Source organism: Pecten maximus, chromosome 19, assembly GCF_902652985.1.
Source record: "Pecten maximus chromosome 19, xPecMax1.1, whole genome shotgun sequence".
Lineage (NCBI taxonomy): Eukaryota > Metazoa > Mollusca > Bivalvia > Pectinida > Pectinidae > Pecten > Pecten maximus.
The window spans coordinates 14,924,781-14,943,129 of NC_047033.1; the positions used below are offsets into that span (position 1 = coordinate 14,924,781).

The 18,349-nt window shown below is 37.2% G+C and overlaps 1 protein-coding gene across 1 annotated transcript in view; it reads right to left on the reverse strand.

Moving 5' to 3' along the window:
• The window catches only part of LOC117317615 (vacuolar protein sorting-associated protein 8 homolog), a 61,120-nt gene that overhangs the window by 17,275 nt on the left and 25,496 nt on the right, over positions 1–18,349 (reverse strand). Inside the window, exons 17-31 of the mRNA XM_033872464.1 lie at positions 17,966–18,076; positions 17,020–17,157; positions 16,108–16,200; positions 15,366–15,412; positions 14,745–14,967; positions 13,567–13,708; positions 12,979–13,021; positions 10,463–10,535; positions 9,540–9,585; positions 7,952–8,025; positions 6,176–6,210; positions 5,265–5,331; positions 4,637–4,729; positions 3,774–3,913; positions 2,818–2,902 (exon numbers count right to left, since the gene is read on the reverse strand). Coding sequence (XP_033728355.1) covers positions 2,818–2,902; positions 3,774–3,913; positions 4,637–4,729; positions 5,265–5,331; positions 6,176–6,210; positions 7,952–8,025; positions 9,540–9,585; positions 10,463–10,535; positions 12,979–13,021; positions 13,567–13,708; positions 14,745–14,967; positions 15,366–15,412; positions 16,108–16,200; positions 17,020–17,157; positions 17,966–18,076 — 1,410 coding nt within the window. The remainder of the gene's footprint in view (positions 1–2,817; positions 2,903–3,773; positions 3,914–4,636; positions 4,730–5,264; positions 5,332–6,175; positions 6,211–7,951; positions 8,026–9,539; positions 9,586–10,462; positions 10,536–12,978; positions 13,022–13,566; positions 13,709–14,744; positions 14,968–15,365; positions 15,413–16,107; positions 16,201–17,019; positions 17,158–17,965; positions 18,077–18,349) is intronic.

Here is an 18,349-nt window from a genome sequence, read left to right on the forward strand (position 1 = left end):
CTGTGATTACCCTAGAGATAACCCACCTTTCTGTGATTACCCTACAGATAACCCACCTTTCTGTGATTACCCTACAGATAACCCACCTTTCTGTGATTACCCTACAGATAACCTACCTTTCTGGGATTACCCTACAGATAACCTACCTTTCTGTGATTACCCTACAGATAACCTACCTTTCTGTGATTACCCTCCAGATAACCTACCTTTCTGTGATTACCCTACAGATAACCTACCTTTCTGTGATTACCCTACAGATAACCTACCTTTCTGTGATTACCCTACAGATAACCTACCTATATGTGACTACCCTACAGATAACCCACCTTTCTGTGACTACCCTACAGATAACCTACCTTTCTGTGATTACCCTACATATAACCTACCTTTCTGTGATTACCCTACAGATAACCTACCTTTCTGTGATTACCCTACAGATAACCCACCTTTCTGTGATTACCCTACAGATAACCTACCTTTCTGTGATTACCCTACAGATAACCTACCTTTCTGTGATTACCCTACAGATAACCTACCTTTCTGTGATTACCCTACAGAAAACCCACCTTTCTGTGATTACCCTACAGATAACCTACCTTTCTGTGACTACCCTACATATAACCTACCTTTCTGTGATTACCCTCCAGATAACCTACCTTTCTGTGACTACCCTCCTCCAGATAACCTACCTTTCTGTGATTACCCTCCAGATAACCTACCTTTCTGTGACTACCCTCCAGATAACCTACCTTTCTGTGACTACCCTACAGATAACCTACCTTTCTGTGATTACCCTACATATAACCTACCTTTCTGTGACTACCCTACAGATAACCTACCTTTCTGTGATTACCCTACATATAACCTACCTTTCTGTGACTACCCTACAGATAACCTACCTTTCTGTGACTACCATACAGATAATCCACATTTCTGTGATTACCCTACAGATAACTTACCTTCTATGATTACCCCACAGATAACCCACCTTTCTGTGATTACCCTACAGATAACCTACATTTCTGTGATTACCCTACAGATAACCTACCTTTCTGTGATTACCCTACAGATAACCTACCTTTCTGTGACTACCCTACAGATAACCCACCTTTCTGTGATTACCCTACAGATAACCTACCTATGTGTGACTACCCTACAGATAACCCACCTTTCTGTGATTACCCTACAGATAACCTACCTTTCTGTGATTACCCTACAGATAACCTACCTTTCTGTGACTACCCTACAGATAACCTACCTTTCTGTGATTACCCTACAGATAACCTACCTTTCTGTGACTACCCTACAGATAACCTACCTTTCTGTGACTACCCTACAGATAACCTACCTTTCTGTGATTACCCTACAGATAACCTACCTTTCTGTGATTACCCTACAGATATAACCTACCTTTCTGTGATTACCCTAGAGATAACCCACCTTTCTGTGATTACCCTAGAGATAACCCACCTTTCTGTGATTACCCTACAGATAACCCACCTTTCTGTGATTACCCTACAGATAACCCACCTTTCTGTGATTACCCTACAGATAACCTACCTTTCTGGGATTACCCTACAGATAACCTACCTTTCTGTGATTACCCTACAGATAACCTACCTTTCTGTGATTACCCTCCAGATAACCTACCTTTCTGTGATTACCCTAGATAACCTACCTTTCTGTGACTACCCTACAGATAACCTACCTTTCTGTGATTACCCTACAGATAACCCACCTTTCTGTGATTACCCTACAGATAACCTACTTTTCTGTGATTACCCTACAGATAACCCACCTTTCTGTGATTACCCTACAGATAACCCACCTTTCTGTGACTACCCTACAGATAACCCACCTTTCTGTGATTACCCTACAGATAACCCACCTATATGTGACTACCCTACAGATAACCCACCTTTCTGTGATTACCCTACAGATAACCTACCTTTCTGTGATTACCCTACAGATAACCTACCTTTCTGTGACTACCCTACAGATAACCTACCTTTCTGTGATTACCCTACAGATAACCTACCTTTCTGTGATTACCCTACAGATAACCTACCTTTCTGTGATTACCCTACAGATAACCTACCTTTCTGTGATTACCCTACAGATAACCCACCTTTCTGTGATTACCCTAGAGATAACCCACCTTTCTGTGATTACCCTACAGATAACCCACCTTTCTGTGATTACCCTACAGATAACCCACTTTTCTGTGATTACCCTACAGATAACCCACTTTTCTGTGATTACCCTACAGATAACCTACCTATATGTGACTACCCTACAGATAACCCACCTTTCTGTGATTACCCTACAGATAACCTACCTTTCTGTGATTACCCTACAGATAACCCACCTTTCTGTGATTACCCTACAGATAACCTACCTTTCTGTGATTACCCTACAGATAACCTACCTTTCTGTGATTACCCTACAGATAACCCACCTTTCTGTGACTACCCTACAGATAACCTACCTTTCTGTGACTACCCTTTAGATAACCTACTTTCTGTGACTACCCTACAGATAACCCAACTTTCTGTGATTACCCTACAGATAACCTAACTTTCTGTGATTACCCTACTGATAACCCACCTTTCTGTGATAACTCTTTAGATAACCCACCTTTCTGTGATTACCCTACTGATAACCCACCTTTCTGTGATAACTCTTTAGATAACCTACCTTTCTGTGATTACCCTACTGATAACCCACCTTTCTGTGATAACTCTTTAGATAACCCACCTTTCTGTGATTACCCTACTGATAACCCACCTTTCTGTGATAACTCTTTAGATAACCTACCTTTCTGGAATAGTCCCGGAGGTAACAGGACAGGATTTTGCCAAATTTGCGTTGCTTTTCATATAAGAGCTCACACACCCGGTAACTGGAGAAAGAAAGTAAAACGTATCTTTTATCACTCCATACACCCTTTATATCCTAAATCATTGTATATATCACAACAGACTAACAAAACCTTCCTATAATATAGTAGCTTTTTGTTCTCTGGGATTATCACACTGAACAGGCAGTCAATTTTGGGAAGGTCTCCTTGTAGTTGGTTTGTTTGTTTGTTTATGTTTTACGGCCCATCGACAACTAGGGTCATTCAGGGCAAAACAATATACTATCGTTTTTATTTTTAACGTTAAAATCAGATAAAATTATAGTAGGTGGTAACTACCTCAATGAACAAGGAAAATGTACATACGGAATTGAAGAAAGATCCAATGAGAACTTTCTGGTTAATAGTGAAAGTAAACCTCAACTGTTTAAGTTCAAAATGGCCAACTGGCACTTTATCTTCTGATCAGTCCCAAAACAGATTAATATCATCGTTTCTTCTGGTAGTTCTCAATTAATAACAATAACTGGAACCGTCATCCTGTGGAGGATAGTTAACACCCCCACCCCCAAAATATCTACTATCAGGGGCATTACTCTAACAAATATTGTCAATAATTTACAAAAAGTTAAAGGGTACAACTTTATATTAGAAGGATGTAGTATGCCAAGTTTGAGAAATATTGTTTCAGTACCTTTTTAGATACACTTGACACAATATTCTGGATAGATTTACGGTCAGACGATAATTCAAATATACCCCCCCCCCCCCCCCCCCCCCCCCTAACATCGTTGTGGGATGCGAAGTGTGGGGGCTGGGGGGTAAACAAGGCCTGTTGATGGACAATTGAGGAAGGGCAATTTCAACTGACGATGGTGCCATGGGGTTAAAACGTATCAGTTTGTAAACTCACAACTTTGCATTTTCAGCGAGATAAAGGAGTCTTTCCTCATCTATCTGTAGGAGTCCTCCAGCATGCAGTAGTTCCATGAGGGCTTGCTGTCTCTCCTCGTGGCGAGATTCATCCGATGGGTTTGACAGAAACTCCAATACCTTTTAAAATCAATGACAATATATAACATGGCTATAGCTAAACTTGTGTATAAAGACAACTCAAGGATAAACAAATGTATTTGTATACAGGTTATCTATAAAAGCAGCTATTTCGTAAACATTATTCAAGATAAACAGGAAGTTGCTGCAGAAAAAATTGTCTTTATAAAAAAAATGAATACCATAAACAGCCAGGTAGTCACTACAGACAGATGTTTTTTTACTGACAGGAAGTCACTATAGACAAATGGTTGTTATAGACAGGAAGTCACTATAGACAAATGGTTGTTATAGACAGGAAGTCGCTATAGACAAATGGTTGTTATAGACAGGAAGTCGCTTTAGTCAAATGGTTGTTATAGACAGGAAGTCACAATAGACAAATGGTTGTTATAGACAGGAAGTCACAATAGACAAATGGTTGTTATAGACAGGAAGTTACTACAGACAAATGGTTGTTATAGACAGGAAGTCACTGTAGACAAATGGTTGTTATAGACAGGAAGTCACTATAGACAAATGGTTGTTATAGCCAGGAAGTCACAATAGACAAATGGTTGTTATAGACAGGAAGTCACTATTGACATCATTTTATCCAAGTGATTTGAAAATGCAATGTGGGTGAATAATATGTCATTCATGTAGTAACGACAGCACAAGTTAGTTTGTAAAATATCTTGTCTATTCAACAACTAAAAATTCTATACAATACATGTTACCAACCTGATCAAACAGCACTCGGTTGACAACGATGGTGTTTTCATGGCGTGCCATCTGTCTGGCAAGGAAAGTAAACAGGATCCCTACCTGTGTGGGCTGACAAGGGAGATAACTCATAGTTAAAGTGAAATTTGTTACACATATAGACATAAAAAGGGAAGATAACTCCTTAAAACATAACTCATAGTTAAAGTGAAATAGGTTACATATATACACGACAGGGGAAGATAACTCCTTAAAACATAACTCATAGTCAAAGTGAAATAAATCATACAGTAAAACTCATTTGTCTAGTCAAGTATATTTCAAAAACCAAACTTCCTGCGAATAGATCATTGACTGAAAGCACATTGGATGTTGTTTATCAGCATATACATTAGACAGAAGTCTGACCATAGTAAATGGCTGATGATCGAATTTGCTCTACATTTATTCAGTGAGAATCAAATCAGGGGGAGTAATTCTTTATATAGATATTAACTCAATAATCCAAGAGATATAAAACTTAATTGATATATTTTTTTGACAGATTTTTCTTTTATTTTACAACAGTTCGGAAAATATTTGTGTCAAACAATAATGATATCATTAAACCTTGCCAAACATGTTAAAACAACACCAGAAACCTTACTGTAAATCCAACACTTTCCACCATGACCTGCAGCAGGACATCCACCATCCTTTGTCTCTTCTGCACCCTACACAGTACAACAATCTATATATACAACAATGACAATATCTAGTTGGTATTTATATACAACAATATTCAGTTGATCAGTGGTACAGTACTTTTCTGTTGGGTTTATTGCACTGTGAACAACCAGTCATTTTGAGATGGAACATTCTTGTAGTAGATGGTCCTAACTCACAAACAACATACAGGAGGCCATTCACAAGCAATCCAGAGCACTTACTTAGGGTATAGCGTCTTGTGTAAAGACATAACCACGACAGCACAGGGCAGTCTATGATCTCAGTTTCCATGAGAAACATAAACCACCCTTGGTAGGGATCAAACCATTCACTCAGATCTTCACCTGAGGTTATAATAACCGCTGTTCTACCAGCTGAGTCAGCAGAGAAGTTTTTTAGTCCCATCAAAGACACATATATATAAGGAGCAGATTGGTGTGTATTGTACATAGTGTTAAATGCAGTCTTTGTCACAAAGCTGACTAAGCTTGCTTCTTAGGCTCAGGAGGTAGAGCTGTGGATTTTCACACTGGAAACCCAGGTTTTATTTCTATTGGGCCACTCAACAGGAGTATGTTTTCCCCTGTTTCATACATACATGTATTATAACTGTTTGATGTGTAAATGGAGTGGGAACTATTACTGGAGCAGAATGGCAATACAGAACTTTTTTTAGCTATGAATGGAAATTCTAAAACATGCTATATGCCATTTTAAGCAAACAAAATGTCCTGGGACAACTCCACTGTAACTTGCATTTATCATATTTCATGAAAGTTTAGTATTTTCATCACATTTCTATTATGTTAAAACTCTAATTTCACATGTTAATAAGCTCAAGACACTCACCCTTCATCACTGTTAAATTCAGACTCTTCAAAGGCCTACAACATAAAGTCAACACAAATTCATCTCCACTACATGTAAAGTCAAACTGTGTTATCTCAAATGCTGAAAACTCAGAGACCTTGATTAACTTGAAGTAAATATTCAGTCCCGACAGAAATAATTCTATATGAAATACATACGGAGTACCTTGAAGAAAAAGCTTTTTTATGACATCCACTGATTTCAAGATAATGAAGTTTAACTGTATGTCATACGATACAGCTGTCAAGTCTTTAACCCTTTCACCCCTTCTGACCATATTGGACTTCAAATGATGAATACATGGCAGAGTCCACTTAAGTTTCTTATGGTTAAAAGGGTTAAGTTAACTGAATATTAATTACAAAGTAACACTGACAGTTCATTTCAACAATGTCACCTGTCTATAATATGAAGCTGAAAATATTCAACAGATTTGTTGATTTTCAAAACACGTTTGTGTTAAAATCAGTAGTAAGAGTGTACAATGCTCAACTTCATCAAAAATCAATTGTAATGCTAGACTTAATGTTAAACAAATCAGTAATATGAAATTACAAGTCATCACAAACTAATAAAGACAAATTATTTTACCACAAGTTACAAAATTGTCCTGATGAAACCTCATTATTTTACATGAATACTGCTAAGCCTATAACCAATCACTCGAACTGGTGATATTCATGTTATAATCAAAATCCTTCAATTCCTGTGTTCATGTGGATATTTGACATGGACATTTTTCGCTATCCATACTAATACAAGGGACACCACTAATCCCTCAACTTATTTATCTGTGATGTTGACACCACTACTCCCTCAACTTATTTCTCTGTGTCGTAGACACCACTAATCCCTCGACTTATTTCACTGTGATGTTGACACCAATAATCCCTCAACTTATTTCTCTGTGATGTTGACACCAATAATCCCTCAACTTATTTCACTGTGATGTTGATTCCACTAATCCCTCATCTTATTTATCTGTGATGTTGACACCAATAATCCCTCAACTTATTTCTCTGTGATGTTGACACTACTAATCCCTCCACTTATTTCACTGTGATGTTGACACCACTAATCCCTCGACTTATTTCTCTGTGATGTTGACTCCACTAATCCCTCATCTTATTTATCTGTGATGTTGACATCAATAATCCCTTGACTTATTCCTCTGTGATGTTGACACCACTAATCCCTCAACTTATTTCTCTGTGATGTTGACACTACTAATCCCTCCACTTATTTCACTGTGATGTTGACACTACTAATCCCTCCACTTATTTCTCTGTTATGTTGACACCACTAATCCCTTGACCTATTTCTCTGTTATGTTGACACCACTAATCCCTTGACTTATTTCTCTGTGACGTTGACACTACTAATCCCTCGACTTATTTCTCTGTGATGTTGACACTACTAATCCCTCGACTTATTTCTCTGTGATGTTGACACTACTAATCCCTCGACTTATTTCTCTGTGAAGTTCACACTACTAATCCCTCGAATTATTTCAATGTGATGTTGACACTACTAATCCATCGACTTATTTCTCTGTGATGTTGACACCAATAATCCCTCGACTTGTTTCTCTGTGATGTTGACACCAATAATCCCTCGACTTATTTCTCTGTGATGTTGACACCAATAATCCCTCGACTTATTTCACTGTGAAGATGGCTCCACATGTATTTTTTATTTTGGTTTTCATGCAGATTACAAATTACAATCAACATATTTCACTGACTAAATATTTACCAGTGCTAGGACATTTAGGAACTCTCGAGTGTCGAACTGTAACAGTGTCCTCAGGTGAGGGTAGGCAGGCTCATCTAAACAGGAGAAAACATCAAATGATTATGTGGTTATGTGTGTTTATTTAACAGAAAGAGTAAGACTGTGCAGAAATTTGGATCTGCTGTTGTTTGAAAGTTTATTCATTTTAGTGTTAAATTCTTGCTTGCAAGTCTGTCATTTATAGCAACTATAAATACCACAGCATGGATGATCAATAGTAATATTTATATTTACCTACATTTACATCTATTAAAGACTCATAGAATCTAACATGTGTCTGTTCCGTGAACAGGAAGCCTCATGCTGACCGGTATATAATGTTCCTTGGAATGTACGTCAAAATTGATGACATAATCATTTACAACATGGTTACTCAACGTAAAATGATGACGTTACGTTATTGTAAGCAGTGTCATATAGTACCTGACAGCTGTCTTTACCCCCCTGTGCGAGATCGATTTTTCTCTTACCCTGGACAGGGATATCCGCAGTTTTACCGGGGTGAGATTTTCTTATCTCACCCTAGGGAAAAGACAAGCAACATATGCTCTTTGAACGTGCTCTTGTTCTCGATAGGATGACGTCACTATGACCTGACCCGGAATGTTTGAGTGTTAACATCAGTATTATTCACAAAAGAAATTGGAATACCGTAAGTATTAATTATCAGAGTTAACTGAGTGTTCGGTGTTCTTTTTGACAAACTTATCAAAATTATATTTTGTATGAAATCAACATCTTAAGGTGTAAAGCGTCTGCTGCAGCCTTATCACAACTGTCATCCACCGTCCAGGTGTTGTTGTTTACATAGTCGTTTGGATTTGGTTCACACTACGATTGGAAAACAGGATAAGAGAAAAATAATCATTCACCCCTTTTTGGGATGAGATAGGGAGATCTCAACCCTCGGGGGGAGATTGTTAAGTCCCAGAGATCCCCCTATCTCACCCCCAAAGGGGTGAAAGATTCTATTTATCTTTTCCCTAGCAACCGTGGGATAACTGTGAAGTATGTGAGAAAACCTTACTTACAGTTATGAGATCATAACAGGCAATGTGTGGCATTTTCTGAGTGGACAGATTAACATACAGGTGTACAGATTAACATACAGGTGTACAAATTAACATACAGGTGTACAGATTAACATACAGGTGTACAAATTAACATACAGGTGTACAAATTAACATACAGGTGTACAAATTAACATACAGGTGTACAGATTAACATACAGGTGTACAGATTAACATACAGGTGTACAGATTAACATACAGGTGTACAAATTAACATACAGGTGTACAGATTAACATACAGGTGTACATATTAACATACTGGTGTACAAATTAACATACTGGTGTACAAATTAACATACAGGTGTACAGATTAACATACAGGTGTACATATTAACATACAGGTGTAACATACAGGTGTACAAATTAACGTACAGGTGTACAAATTAACATACAGGTGTACAAATTAACATACATGTGTACAAATTAACATACAGGTGTACAAATTAACATACAGGTGCATGTGTATATACCAGACATACCATCTGAAAACTGCTTCGTATGTAGACATGTAACACATTGATACACCTGAAACAGGAAACAGAATTGTAAATTAATACGGCTATTACTAAGAAAGCATGTAAACAAATTCAAACTCTATCAGATTCAATATCATCAATTTTTCTTGTTAAAATCGGAATGGAATAAAGATATAATAAAAATCAACAATCTGGGTAAAAACAGATTATAAATACACAATTAATTGAAGTGTTAATTAGTTGTACACTGAAGATTCTGCTGTGTGATGCTGTTCAACAAGAGGCCCATGGGCCTTAAAAGTCACCCCAGTTTTGCACACAATGCAATGTTTTTGGTTTTTAACACATTTGACCAGTGTAACCTTGAAGGCACATCAACATCAGTCAACTGAACAAACTTTTCAGTCTGCTATTAAAACATGCTACTGTGCCAGTATCATGACCCTGGATCTCTTGGTTATTGCAAGTTGTTGAAAAGATACATTGACTCCTGTGACATTGAAAGTAGGTCAAGGTCAATTACAGAAAATTTGTAGCCTTTCTTCCAAGGATGCAACTGAATAAATATCATTACCCTGGGCCTCTTGGTTATTGAGAAGAAGTCATTTAAAGATTTTAAGACATTTCACCACTGTGACCTTGGAAATACGTCAAGGTCATTGATTTGAAAAAAGCTTTGTAGCTCTTCATCCCAGCATGCTGCTGGCCCAATATCATGACCCTGGGCCAGTTGGTTATTGAAAAGAAGCCGAAATGGAAATTGTTTACAACTCATGCCGCCGGCGGACAAAACACGATCTCAATAGTACACTTGAGACTTTGTTTTAGGTGACTTAATACCTGTACCTAACTGTCAATTTGTATTGTAAGGTGTTAATATCTTGGGTGTCCTTAGTTATATATATTATAATAATCCTTTTCCTTACGCTTTCTTTAACACCTGTAACCAATTCCTCTGCAATGTCTCCTAGAGGATAGGCTCTGCCTGCCAAACAGCAGCTAGGATAGAATAACATGTTCTTTACAAGATATTCAGGAGATAATAAAACGCACCATAGATCATTAAATTACCCAATGGTATTAAAATCATGAATGAATATTCCCTATAGGTCATTAAATTACTCATTGGAATCAAAATCATAAATAAATAACCCTAAGGTCTTGGAAGTCTTTTCCTTTACAACTAACAATCAGCTAAGATACAGATGACAATAGATAGATTTAGTATTCTGTATTCCTTATATTAATTCCAGAGAAAACAAAGCTTACAACTATACCCTTATATCAGTCAATTAACCATCAAAATTATTCATTGAAATTTACATACTGACTTACAATGTAAAATGTAAACTTCATTATACAGGACTTTTTCACACTGGTTTGGGATGGGGTCGTTTGTCTCTTTTTGGAAAGAAAATTGGTGAATTGGGAAAGATTTTTTTAGGAGTAAACAGAAAATTTTGGGAATTTGGCTTTAAAATGAAATAATTCTAATTGGGAATGGGGCCCATTAACGGCCCAAAAAAGCCCTAAGAAAAGCCTTTATATATATAACAATTGTGAATCAAATTGTAATATTTTATATCAATAACACTTGTTCGTCCAGACGGACGTGAAGGAGGATTATTACTGTGGGAGATTAGGGAATCTAATCTTGGGCGCCTATGTGAAAGGCAAGTGTGTTACCACCGTGTCAGCCGACATCTGTCCATAACTACCACTCATTGCTATCAACAACTAATAATCAGTGGATAGGTTATCAAACTATCACACTCTGCATGACTAACTCCCTCAATATATAATTTTGCATTACAATGCATATGCATGGTAGCTACTCGGATGGCTTTAGACCTGACAAAACAGACTGAAAGGGGTTGCTTAGGCCTGGGAAAAAGTAAAGGTAATAAACTTGTGTTAAACCATTACAACACACACAACCAACTGAACAGTGAAACACTATTAAATTATTCAAAATACAGTGATTTTTGCCAAAAATACCCAGGAGAACACACTCTCAACAGGAAAACAATTACTTCAGTTTTTTAACCTCAAAGTGGATGTATGATTTTGACTCTTTTAACAATGATTGTGGACCTTCATAACCTCATCAAGTGTAGCCCCTGACCTTACCACGCTACAGTTCTGACCATTACACCTGCTCTGGGGCGAGATATGTTATATCCATGCTTTTTGCTATTAACTCTTCCATAACCAGTCCCTAGCCAATTTTGAAAAAGTAAGAGGGGATTACAACAACCGTCCCGAAATAACATACTAATTTGAAGTGATGAACAAAGGTTGATTTACATAAATTGACTCCTCTGTTTGCTTTTTACCACGGACAACACATGCATGGACACAATTATACCCAACTACATTGCTAGTTTTTACCCCATAGGATGTGAAAAGGTATGGGGTCACCTTCATGGGCTTCCATATTTGAACTCACAAACATGACTATTTTAAGTTGTACAAACTTGTTTTGCGATTGTTGTAAAAGAGATAAAGTTTACATAAGTTTGAGGGTGTAACTAAGTTTACATAAGTTTGAGGGTGTAACTAAATTTACATAAGTTTGAGGGTGTAACTAAGTTTACATAAGTTTGAGGGTGTAACTAAGTTTACATAAGTTTGAGGGTGTAACTAAGTTAACATAAGTTTGAGGGTGTAACTAAGTTTACATAAGTTTGAGGGTGTAACTAAATTTACATAAGTTTGAGGGTGTAACTAAGTTTACATAAGTTTGAGGGTGTAACTAAGTTAACATAAGTTTGAGGGTGTAACTAAGTTTACCTAAGTTTGAGGGTGTAACTAAATTTACATAAGTTTGAGGGTGTAACTAAGTTTACATAAATTTGAGGGTGTAACTAAATTTACATAAGTTTGAGGGTGTAACTAAGTTGACATAAATTTGAGGGTGTAACTAAGTTTACATAAGTTTGAGGGTGTAACTAAGTTTACATAAGTTTGAGGGTGTAACTAAGTTTACATAAATTTGAGGGTGTAACTAAGTTTACATAAGTTTGAGGGTGTAACTAAATTTACATAAGTTTGAGGGTGTAACTAAGTTTACATAAGTTTGAGGGTGTAACTAAATTTACATAAGTTTGAGGGTGTAACTAAGTTAACATAAGTTTGAGGGTGTAACTAAATTTACATAAGTTTGAGGGTGTAACTAAGTTGACATAAATTTGAGGGTGTAACTAAGTTGACATAAGTTTGAGGGTGTAACTAAGTTTACATAAGTTTGAGGGTGTAACTAAGTTAACATAAGTTTGAGGGTGTAACTAAATTTACATAAGTTTGAGGGTGTAACTTAGTTGACATAAATTTGAGGGTGTAACTAAGTTTACATAAGTTTGAGGGTGTAACTAAGTTGACATAAGTTTGATGGTGTAACTAAGTTGACATAAATTTGAGGGTGTAACTAAGTGTCACTCACCTGATGTACACAAGCAGTTTGTTTCCAAGTCTTATCTGATTGTCTGGAATTACAACAAATAAAGAAAATAGGAACTAATATCCTCAGTGTAAAATACTTGTACACATCCTTGTCTTAATTACAAGAGTCCAACTGGCTTGAACAGTAATCTGACTCTAAACTCTCCTTGAATTACTCTAGTATACATACTCAGTAGCAAGTATAGTGATACTAGACTGTTGGCCATGGCAACCATCTTTGATTTCGGACTGACCTGAAACAACACTTGACCCGAAACTGGACCAATTCAGTAAGTTAAAGCTGAATCCCACTGGAGAAATTGAAAAGTTTGAAATGTGAAAAGTTTATGGATGGGGGATGGCACAAAAAGCACAATGGCTAAAAATAACATTAAGAGTTGATGAAGCAAAAGAAATCTCACTATAATTTCATATAGAGATAAATTTCATTGAATAGGCACTTGTTTGCCAGTGTTGACAGCTGCCCTGACTGAAGCTATTAAAACAAAGACTTCAGATTTTCCAGACAGTTAATTGCTGGTGTCAATCGCCCTGAGTGAAGCTATGAGAACAAAAACTTAAGATTTACCAGACAGTTGTTTGCCCGTGTCGACGGCCGCCCTGAGTGTGGAGAGAAGATCCTCCAATGGCGTAGTGTAATCATTCATGCCTCGGTTGTACACATAGATGATGGCATCATACAACCCATGTCCCCAACACAGACTAACCACCTACAACAACAGATACAACATCATTGTTGGCATGATTTGTACAAGTTCATAAATTTATCAATGATAATCTAATGGACAATACCTGCTTTATAAATTACAAGACTGTCATCTGAATCAACATCAATCTTTACCTGATGTAAAAGACGAAGCATCCCTTCCTGATGTAGCTCTCACAGATTTCTGACCTTGACGTTGTTGTGTGTATAAATACTTAAAATTTCTCCCTTGTAAAGTGATTGTCTAACATTCACTTACTTATTATCCAAATGTATCCAGTAATGATTCGGCTTCCTTGAACCAAATCTACACTTGAGATTTTAAATGATATTGACACACATTCAATATGTCGATGTGACACATGGGTAGTAATTATCTCCCCTTAGCACACTGCAACATAATATATCTATTTAGTTCTCCACATTCCACACCATATCATCACACACCTAGTTATCTCCTCTTCCAATTCAGTACTATCACATACCTAGTTATCTCCCCTTCCCACACAGTACTATCACATACCTAGTTATCTCTGATCCTCCCCCCCCCCCCCCAGTTACCTCCCCCTTCTCACACAGTACTATCACATACAGTTATCTCTGATCCTCCCCCCCCCAGTTACCTCCCCCTTCTCACACAGTACTATCACATACAGTTATCTCTGATCCTCCCCCCCCCCAGTTATCTCCCCTTCTCACACAGTACTATCACATACAGTTATCTCTGATCCTCCCCCCCCCCAGTTATCTCCCCTTCTCACACAGTACTATCACATACAGTTATCTCTGATCCTCCCCCCCCCCCAGTTACCTCCCCCTTCCCACACAGTACTATCACATACCTAGTTATCTCCCCTTCCCACACAGTACTATCACATACCTAGTTATCTCCCCTCCCCACACAATACAATCACACACACAATTACCCCCCCCCCCCCTTCCCACACAGTACTATCATATACAAATGTATCTCCCCTTCTCACACAGTAATTATTACTTACCTAGTTATCTCCCCTTCTCACACAGTAATGATTACATACCTGGTGTATATCAAGACTGGTGATTTCCAGGTGAACAATACAAGCCTCCACATTTTCCAGCATACCCTTTCCCTCGTAGTTATCGACAAAGTCTTTCATTACAGTAGGGGGGATAGAAGTGAGCTTGTCCGCCAGGATATACGGCTCAAGACACTCCAAGAATACTCCATGGGCAATCATGTCCGCTGAAAACCTCTCAAATATCCGTCCAAACAGGATGTCACTGTCAATATATAGTTAATAGAATCTTTGGCATTTGTAGCAAAACACTGCCATGTCACATTTCGACAATGATGAAAATGAGTGCATCAATGGAATTTAACACCGCTAAAATGTTGCTCTAAACCTCACTCTCCTATATGGAGAAAGATGATCACCTACAATTGCATCTCTACAGGATGGTAACCCTGAGGTACAGATATTGGCTCCAGAGATATTGGTTCTGTTTTAAAAGGAAAGGATAGAAATGGTTTATGTGACGGCAGGTGATCAGGCTACATCAATATTTTTCAGGAACTAATGGGCTGTATATGAACCAATTTGCAGTTGATATGTTAAACGATGCTGCTGAGAATCTGTTTTTATGACATGTCTGGTTCACAAGATTTTTTTCGAACTTACGTTTTGTTGAGGTGCAGGCAGTAGTCCACACAGACAGGAACAATTCCCTATAGATAAAGATTGAGAATAACACTGGTCATATTTGGTCGTAAGAGTTTAAGAAAGTTTTCACTGGGCTGAGAAAATACCAAGAAAAGCAATTAATAATCATATAGAAATATGTTCAGGTAACTAATTGGCAAATCAATGACTAAACTGTTCTACCTCAGTTGATTGTATAAATCAATGACTAAACTGTTCTACCTCACCTGACTGTATTAATTAATGTCTGAACTGTTCTACCTCACCTGAGGTATAAATCAATGACTAAACTGTTCTACCTCAGTTGATTGTATAAATCAATGACTAAACTGTTCTACCTCACCTGAGGTATAAATCAATGACTAAACTGTTCTACCTCACCTGACTGTATTAACTAATGTCTGAACTGTTCTACCTCACCTGAGGTATAAATCAATGACTGAACTGTTCTACCTCACCTGAGGTATAAATCAATGACTAAACTGTTCTACCTCACCTGACTGTATTAATTAATGTCTGAACTGTTCTACCTCACCTGACTGTATTAATTAATGTCTGAACTGTTCTACCTCACCTGAGGTATAAATCAATGACTAAACTGTTCTACCTCACCTGACTGTATTAATTAATGTCTGAACTGTTCTATCTCACCTGACTGTATTAATTAATGTCTGAACTGTTCTACCTCACCTGACTGTATTAATTAATGACTCCTCCTCACCTGGTAGTATTCCTCCAGTTCCTCTATCTTGCCCTGGTCTGGACACAGCTGTGTCATGGACAGATCGACAAACTCGAAAAGTAGGTCTAGCATCTGTTACCATAAGAAAAAATGTCAGTTCACACCTGTGACTTGTACAGCCAATTAAAAATGAAAAACAATAACAAGTAATACAGAAGTATTCTACTCAAATTTGTCGTCATTTACAGATGTTTAATCAAATTAAACACTTAGAAGAAATAAAATTCTCTGGAACTTAAAATTATTTCAAATCCAAATTGAACAACTGCTTGCCCAGTAGAAAAAAAACTGCCGTAGTTTGAACTCTGCTAAACTTACAGTTTCTATTGGCAAAACGTCGACCCTAATTATGGCCATGACTTTGGAGTTCCTTTGACCATTGACTATGTTTGATCATTGACTATGTTTGACCATTGACTATGTTTGACCACTGACTATGTTTGACCATTGACTATGTTTGACCATTGACTATGTTTGACCATTGACTATGTTTGACCATTGACCATGTTTGACCACTGACTATGTTTGACCATTGACTATGTTTGACCACTGACTATGTTTGACCATTGACTATGTTTGACCACTGACTATGTTTGACCACTGACTATGTTTGACCACTGACTATGTTTGACCATTGACTATGTTTGACCATTGACTATGTTTGACCATTGACTATGTTTGACCACTGACTATGTTTGACCATTGACTATGTTTGACCACTGACTATGTTTGACCACTGACTATGTTTGACCACTGACTATGTTTGACCATTGACTATGTTTGACCATTGACTGTTTGACCAAAAGACTATGTTTGACCATTGACTATGTTTGACCACTGACTATGTTTGACCACTGACTATGTTTGACCATTGACTATGTTCATACTTACGAGGTGAGATACCAACTCCTGTTTCTTGCGGTGAGATCCCACCAGACCGACCACCCCTTTGGCCTTGCCCTCGTAGAAGGACAGGGCGAGGACCAAGGCGTCCTGGTATCGGTTCTGTTTCACCAATACGTCTATTCTCTGTCAAAACAAGAGTCAAACAAAAGGTGAAATCTACATGTATTGATATCACAATAGCTAAAAATCTAGTTCTAAAAGATCAATACAAATCAGCTATTAAAACCAACAGTTTTAACACAAAATTTATTGAAAATGAACCCTGATAGTGTAAAACTACTTTAAATTGAATTTCCTCTTTATCAAAATATACAGATATAAAATGAAAAAAAATGCTTTTAATTATAAAACATTGTGTCTCACAAAATAAACAGACTTAATAACAAAATTCAATGTTTGTACATTTATTCAGTTTCATACTTTTTAAGAAATGTGATAAAGATCCTCTTTGTCAATAAACATTACTGAAGCTACACTGTGTAATAAAGGAACCACATAGTTGAGCCACATATGTCATTTCTATGTATGGAGCTAACAGCAAAATGTGATATAAAGAGAAATTCATATAAAATCACATGATATTAACAGAAACATGATAGTAAGTGAAATTAAATGATTTCCAATATCCCTCTGTGGGTAATTGCTGCATTATCAAATTTACATAAACAGCTTGATATCAAATTACTCAGGCGACCAAGGACTTTACCATACTTATATAAACAGCTTGATATTATATTACTCAGGAGACCTGGGACTATACCATACTTACATAAACAGCTTGATATTAAATAACTCAGGAGACCAAGGACTTTACCATAATTACATAAACAGCTTGATATTATATTACTCAGGAGACCTGGGACTATACCATACTTACATAAACAGCTTGATATTATATTACTCAGGAGACCAAGGACTATACCATACTTACATCTCTCCAGTTCCGTAGAGCGTAAACATGGACAGTCTTTGTTCCGAGTAAAAACAGCTGTCCGCCATGGCTGACCAATGTCTGGTAACATGCTCGCTCTCCAGCAAATGCCTACAGCACAATCTACTGATCAGCAATATTCCTCAAATATTCAAATGTGATCAAAATAAATAAGTTTTTAACTAGAATTTTACAGCTCTAGAGGAACATGAGTCATTTTGGCAGCTTTGTTTATAAACGTATCCCATAGATTCTCGAAAATCTAGGATCAGGTTATAAACAAAGTGTAGCAGAATTGACTCCTCCATAAAATAATCACAGAAACATCTCGCTTAAAATTCAAATATTGGATGCAATACACCAAAGTCCTTTCATGGCAGTGTA